Source organism: Arachis hypogaea, chromosome 12 (assembly GCF_003086295.3).
Source record: "Arachis hypogaea cultivar Tifrunner chromosome 12, arahy.Tifrunner.gnm2.J5K5, whole genome shotgun sequence".
NCBI classification, from domain to species: Eukaryota; Viridiplantae; Streptophyta; class Magnoliopsida; order Fabales; family Fabaceae; genus Arachis; species Arachis hypogaea.
Genome location: NC_092047.1, coordinates 84,719,381 through 84,727,205, shown reverse-complemented (window position 1 = coordinate 84,727,205; position 7,825 = coordinate 84,719,381). Strand labels below are relative to the sequence as shown.

The window sequence follows — 7,825 nt, the reverse complement described above, 5'->3', positions numbered from 1 at the left end:
ATATATATATATATATATATATATATATATAAACGTTTTTTTTCTATGATCTTAAGAAAGGTTTTGTAAGTCCTAACCTTGTTATCGATTTTTGTAGTGTTAGCCCTCATATTATCAATTTGATTCATATATAATTTGGATGATAAATTATTTGGTGACGTGCTTCTTTTTTTATTGTGATATACTTGTTTTTTATTATTATTATTATTATTATTATTATTATTATTATTATTATTATTATTATTATTAAAAAATAACAGGCCAAATTATTGCCATAACATAATAGAAGTATGAAAGTTTATCATTCTTCTCTAATGGAAGAAACAAAATTCTTTTCAATAGTTTATTTAACGTTTAGTAGAATAAAAATAAATTTTATTAGAATAAATTTTAGTACGAGTTTAATATTTTTATTCATCATAAAATATTTATAGAATTACTCGTAGATAAATTTTGGAAAAAAGAAAAAAAACCATGATTTTTAATTTTATTTTTAAATAAACTTTAATTTTAATTTTAAAATAAATTTTAATAATATTAATTTTTACCGTATATAATTATTCAATTATTTTTTAATCATATATAAATAAATTACTCTTAATAAGATTTTTTTGTGTTATTTAGTTATTTTTTTTAAAAAATAATTAATTATTAAAATAATTAAACTTTTCACAATAAAAATAATAAAAAAATTATGAACGAAAAAAAATTAACCATCCTGATAATTTTTTATATTTTTATTCATATTTTAATTATAAACATAAATATAATTTAATTATATTATTTATGAAATGTGACTATAGATGTAGATAAAATTTAGTTATATTACTTATATATAGTTTCATTGTATTGTATTGCTTATAAAGTTAGATTATAATTATGACAATAGAATTGTTCTTGTATTTTTATATGTGTGACTAATTGGTGGTGTTAAAATATTACTCTTAATTATAAATAAGGTTTATAATTTAAAAAATCAAAGACTCAATTAAAAAGATACGAAAAAAATGATATTAAAATATTCTAACTCTTTAAAATAAAAATATTCAAAATTTAATTAAAAATTATTTAAAATTTAAACTCAATAAAAATTTATATTCAATGTGTTTTGTATTAAATATATTTAATAACCTATTATATCATATTAGTTGAAATTAGTTTTTATAATGTTAATTTTTTAATAACACTTTATTAGAAAAAACCATCTTTTCAGAATTTTTTAAAAACTAAGTAATATTATATATATTTTGTTACATTACATCTTGTTATAAAAAAATTATTTATTTCTAATGCTTATATTAAAAATAAAAACAAAATTTAAATTAGTAAATTTTAATCTATAATATAATAATAATATAGTAATTATTTTATATATTATACAAATAAAAATTAATTATTTTTTTATTTATAAAATTTTTAAGAGCTTGTTTTTATATATATATATATATATATATATATATATATTAATGAATATGATATATTTTTTTATGTAAATAATTTTTTAGAAAAATCTAATAGTTAATCTATTACCTTTTTTGTTTTAATTCAAACTAAATGTTTTTTATTGTTTTTGGAAAGAAAATTTTTTGAGGAATTTAATAGTATGTAATGAGGAACACCGAATAAATTATATAGAAACCAATTAAAACACAACATAAAAACATCTTAAAAAAAAGGCGTTTTAAGTATTTTTATCTGAAGAAAATATTGTGTTAATCTCTTTTTCCTTACCTTTTTTATTATCCCACCTCCTGCTCCCATTAAAACAACTTAAGTCCCCTTGTACAATAACACCTTCGTACAATTGCCAATATAATTAGAACATTGGTGTAACTTTCATCTTTAAATAATTTGTTTGGGTGAATCACCCTAAATATCTATAAATGATATTAAGGCTGTTATTTATGTTGATAAATTATTATAAAATTATTATATATTATATAATTTTTTTATTTTAAAAATACAATAAATAATTATTTTATATAAATAAAAATTATTAAATTCAAAAGCAAGTAATAATTTTTAAATTGAGAAAAATACTATGATGTACAGATACTAATATGAATACGGGACACGATACAATATGGAATACACATGGACATACGAATTTTAAAATCTTATAAAATACAAGGATACAACAAGTATTTTTTAGATAAATTACACTAATATTTTAATATTTTATTAATATTAAAATATCAAATAATTTTTTAATTATTTTTAATATGTTCTTTTAATTATATAAAGTATTTAAAATATTTTTTATTTTAATAAATAATAATATATATTATTTCTAAACTCATTTCAAGAATACATATTAATAATAAGACTAAACAGACCGACACGTGATGGTATTTAGGTATGTTCAAATGTATTCGAAGAAGAATTTTTTATTTTTTATTAAAATAGGTTGGACACAACAGATACGCATATTGGACGAGTGTCGATGAGAATCGTGTCCGAAATATATCCCACACGTAAACACAACAACTCAACAAAGTGTTCCTGCTTCAAAGAAAAAATATTATTGTCAATCACTTTTTGATTAAATAAAATTCTAAATTTTCAAATATTTAAACTTTTTTCTCTTTTTAAATATTTTTTCTCTTAATTTTTACATCTATTATCATATAAAAATATTTTAATATTTAATAACTAAAAAAATTTTATATATTATAGTACATACATAAAAGTAAATTATTTTAAAGCTTTTTTTTTGTAGCTTTGCAATACGTCTTCATGTTTGTTGTTGAAAGAATTGGAAAATTTTGGGATGAGAATAAACTGCTCATTTTTAGTAGAAAATAAAAATGTCGTAAAAATAAGGAATAAAATGCATATAATTAATTAATATCTTAAGAATATTTATTTCTGTTAAATCTTTAAAAAAAATTTCAATCTACTTTAAACAATTAGTTACTTTCTTCAAATTATAATTCTTAAAATAAATCTTAGTCAACATCAACCTTTAACATATTCTTAAAGCAACAACCAGCATTTTTTTTTGTTTCGCGAGGCACAACCAGCATGATTAGGAATGACTCTGATCTGCTTGACAAAATCAAAGAGATGCTCCAGCGCAATTGGACAGCTACTTTAGTGCTCATTCAGCGAACAGCAAATAAAGCGGCTGATTTAACAAGTAGGTGTATCTAGAATGGTTACTGCCTCCTAATAATTTAGACATTATTATTAGAGAGAAATACTACTCTTTTTCTTAGGTCTTTTTTTTTGTGTTATGTTCAGTCACCAAAAATAAAAAAATTCTTAAAGCAACAAACACAAGCAAATCACTCAATTCAAATATACAAACAAATCACACATAAACTAATTAGCAAAAAAGTCACAATAATACAAAGTATATCCAGACAATTTATACAAATGCATATAATGAATGCATGTCTATTTTATATAGGTCATAAGTTCATGTATCAATTGGTTAACTGCAATTCAATAATATTTTGAAATAGCTGTTACATGTCATTCCTATCTCGAAAATAAATTATTTTAAAATTTATTTTTTTCATAATATTAAAATTATAACAGATTTAAATTCATTAAAAGTTTAAAATGATTATATTTTTATATATATTTTATTCACAAATATATTTTAAATGCACATTATAAAATTATTAGAACAACTTATTTATATTAGTTTATAGCATTTTTTATAATATAAAATATAAAAATATAATTTATTATCTCAATAATATTTAACAATATAAATTAATTAAAAAATAAATCATTTTTATATTTTATTGAATCCAAAAACAAAATTTTTTTATAAGAACTAAGATAACTTTTTTTATATAACAAGTAATTATTAGTATTTTTTAATTAAAAAATATGAATCATGATTATATATATTATTAAATATATAATATTATATTTGATTATATAATATTAATTTAATTTGTAGTTTCTCTTTTACTAAATTTTTAGATCCGTCGTTGCTAACAAGAACAGCAAAAATGTTAACAAATTTAGGTGCATTTATGTATAATTATTTTTAAATTAAAAAATTTTAATATCTAAAATTTTTTATTTATCTCAAATTAGATTATTTATATACAAAACAATAATTAAAATAATTATTTTTGAGATAAATAGACCAAAAATTATAAAAATTAAAATTTATTAATTTTAAAATAATTATATATATAATTCAAAAATACTATTTAAAAAATTTTAAAATTTTTCGGAACTGTTTTGAGAATTTTTTTAACTCTTTAAGGATTGTTTTGTACTTTATTTTAAGAATTGATTTGTCCAGATTGGATACGTAGATACTTAACGGTCACATGTATGAGTTAACATTTCACGTTAGCAGTATTCACTATTAGTAATTAACGCAAAAAAGACTATATTGTCCAATAAAATTAAACATTGATAATTGTTTTGAATATTTTTAAATTTGATGGACTAAAATGTTTAATTTTAAAAATATGATATATTGATTTGAGTAATTATTTAAAGATAAAAATGACACTTATTTTAAGTATAGAGTAATTTTTATCAGTTACCCACATAAAAAATTAATTATTAAAATAATTTTATATCATATTTATAATCAAACTTTGTATATAAAATAATCAACTAAATTCACATCCATAATCAAACTTATATGAATAATATAATCAAGCTTAATTTATATTTATAATCAAACCTCATAAATAATATAAATAAACTAGATTTACATTTATCGTCAAAACATGAATAAAAGTACAAAATTATTGTGATGACTATTTTTAGTATTCATACAAAATTTGTGCATATTTATCGTGAAGTGGGATGGGTGATTTCGATATTTCATATTTAATTGTAGAAAGTTTTGACTTTTGATGACTTTGTTTAACTGTGGCCAAGTGTGAAGTATATACCAGACATAAAAAGCAAATGACTTTAATTTAAACTTATAATAATGCATGGATACTTATATAAATTCGGACAAAAACACAGAATATAATATGATATGAAATATGTTCACATACAAATTTTAAAATTTTATTATAAAATATAGAGATATACATATATAAAATATAAAGTATTTTTTAGATAAATTATAATAATATTTTAATATTATTAATATTAAAATATAAATTAATTTTTAATGTTTTATTTTAATTATATAAAATATTTAAAATATTTTTTATTTTAATAAATAATAATATATATTATTTTTAATTTCTTTTAAAAAATATATGTTAAAAATAAAATTAGACATAACGTTAATATATGATGGTATTTAAATGTGTCTCAAATATATTTAATTTTTTTTATTAAGATAGTTAGACGCAGTAGATATATTTGTTGAACAAATATCGATAAATGTGGTATCCGAAATTCAACAAAATACCCGTGTTTCGAAGCTTCCAACAATACATCAAATATCATCATCTACTTGTCCATAAAAAAAAAGAAGAAAATGATCATCTATTAATAAATTAGATTAAACGAGATTTGAAAAAATTTTGAAATTTCTAAATCTTCTAATTTATTTCAATACGTGTATTAAATAGTACAAGGTATATTTGCTAGTATTAGTGTAATAAAAAAGGACATAAAAAATTCTTTCGAAATCTTTCTTCTAGGGAGCTGTACACCATAGTAAGTTACATTATAGTTAGCCATTATTCCTTGTACATAATAAATACGGCTAGATAATTATTTTCCTTTTTAAGTGTTGATGCTTTCAAATCTCATACGTATATGTAAATACAAATCAAATATATGTGTACAATTATCAGGGATTTATTTTTTATTTAAAAAAAAAGACTAATTCTTCATTAATCAGAGGATACACGCACAATTTAATTTAGGCTCTGTTTAGAAAGCAGTAGAAGCTATTTTTTCTGACTTTTAAACTATGAAAAGTCACAGTATGTTTGGTATTATTTTAAAATTTTTTTTAATTTTTTAAAAAATTAATTTATAATTTTTTTAAAAAAATAAAAATATATAACTCCTCCTCTTCAATAAGTCATTTTATCATTTTCTTAAAAAAATAACCTCAACAAAAAAAATATACCTTATACTTTAAGCTATTTTTTCAAAAGAACTTATTTAAGTTGTTTATTCAAAATGGCCTTAGTGTTTGATTGTGGCTCAAACAGAACTACTTTCCTTACAAAATATATGTAATGCTAGGTAATAACCAATAACTTTTTTAAACAACATAAACAATCACTAATCAAATTAAAATACACTACACCTTTAAATTATTCACCTAAATCTTAATATTAGAATAATCATCCACACACCTAGTAAAATAAACATCCAATATATTCATTATTCACATTATTTAGTATTTTCATTTTCTTCCCATATTTTTCCAAATTAAAATTGACCAAGTTTTATCAACTTGCACTAAAGGCTTCGAGTTAAAGTAGCATATAATGATGAACTTTACATTTAAATCATACAAAAAATAAATAAACATTACTGGCAACTATGTACACAACGCTTCCGAATCATATAATCAATCAATCAACTTTAATTCGAAGATTTCCTGAATTAATACAAAGATATTGATTGGAAAAGTAGAACCCTTGGTAATAATCATAATTGTAAAGATCTCAATATATTTATTAAATCAAGATAAAACCTTGTAATGTTGAGTACAATTATAAACTCTAATCAACTAACCCTATACAAGTTTCATTATATAAATAACGTTCTCATCACTATCTGAAAACCACTTGATTCAAATTCAAATTTCAAAATCCAAATACCTCTTCTCACTGTATTGAGCCATGGCAGCACAAAATTCGGATGCATGTCCTTCTAAATCCTCTAGCATCTCTGAAGGGAGTGGTAATAACACCAACAATACGAGGGACAATGATTTGGCAACCGAACTGGTGGACCAAGCCTCCAATTCGAGAACGATGTTGGCATTTGTAAAGCTCTCGAACGATGATTCATCGCTTCGTTGTTCTTCGAAAGTGCAGGAGCTCGATTTTTTCAACCCGGGAAAGAGGGTGACGAAAGAATCCTCGCCTTCTTTGGCTAACAACATTGATGAAGGAAAGAATAAAAACACCGAGGAGAAGACTACTTCAGAGTCTAGAACCTTCTCTTGTAACTTCTGTAACAGAAATTTCTCGTCTTCGCAAGCCCTAGGAGGGCACCAAAACGCACACAAACAGGAGCGCGCCATAGCGAAACGTCGCCAAGCAATCGACGCATCTGGCTTTGGTCACCCTCACTTTCCTTATTATTCTACTTACCCTAGCTTGACCTCTCACCCTTTATATAATAGGGCACTTGGGGTAAGGATCGACTCCATGATTCACAAACCTAATTCTTATCCTTGGTCTCGTCTTAGGTTTGATCATAATAACCATAATTGGTCACGGTCAGGGATGCTTGAGGGATTGCAACTAAATGGAGGAGGTTCTTCAAATTTGAATTTGTTTAGAGAAGATGATAACGGTGGCAGTAGAACTATTCCCCTATTAGGAGTTTCTTCTACAAATGTTGCTTCTACTTCTAATTCAGCCATCAATAACAACCCAACAAGGATTGATGATACTCATGATCAGAATCCAAAGCCAGATGAACCTTCCACTACTATGTCTCCAAGCCTTGATTTGTCGCTTAAGCTTTAAGGACTTAGGACTTGTTTGGGTAAAATTTTAGAAAAATTAAGATCTTATAGAAAAGTAGAAGTAATTTTATGTTTGGGTATCTCATGCAAAAAATTTTTTTTTTATCTATTAATTATGTTTGGATATAATAATATAAAAATATTTTTTTGTTTATTTATTACATGAAAAATATCTTTTTTTTAAGAAAAAAATATCTTTTAGATGTAAATTACAGCTTC

The 7,825-nt window shown here is 22.0% G+C and overlaps 1 protein-coding gene across 1 annotated transcript; it reads left to right on the top strand.

Moving 5' to 3' along the window:
* The first annotated feature begins 6,749 nt into the window (after positions 1 to 6,749).
* Positions 6,750 to 7,607, top strand: LOC112730185 (uncharacterized). Its single transcript, XM_025780283.1, has one exon. The coding sequence runs from the start codon at positions 6,750 to 6,752 to the stop codon at positions 7,605 to 7,607; it is 858 nt and encodes a 285-aa protein (XP_025636068.1).
* Positions 7,608 to 7,825: the final 218 nt, after the last annotated feature.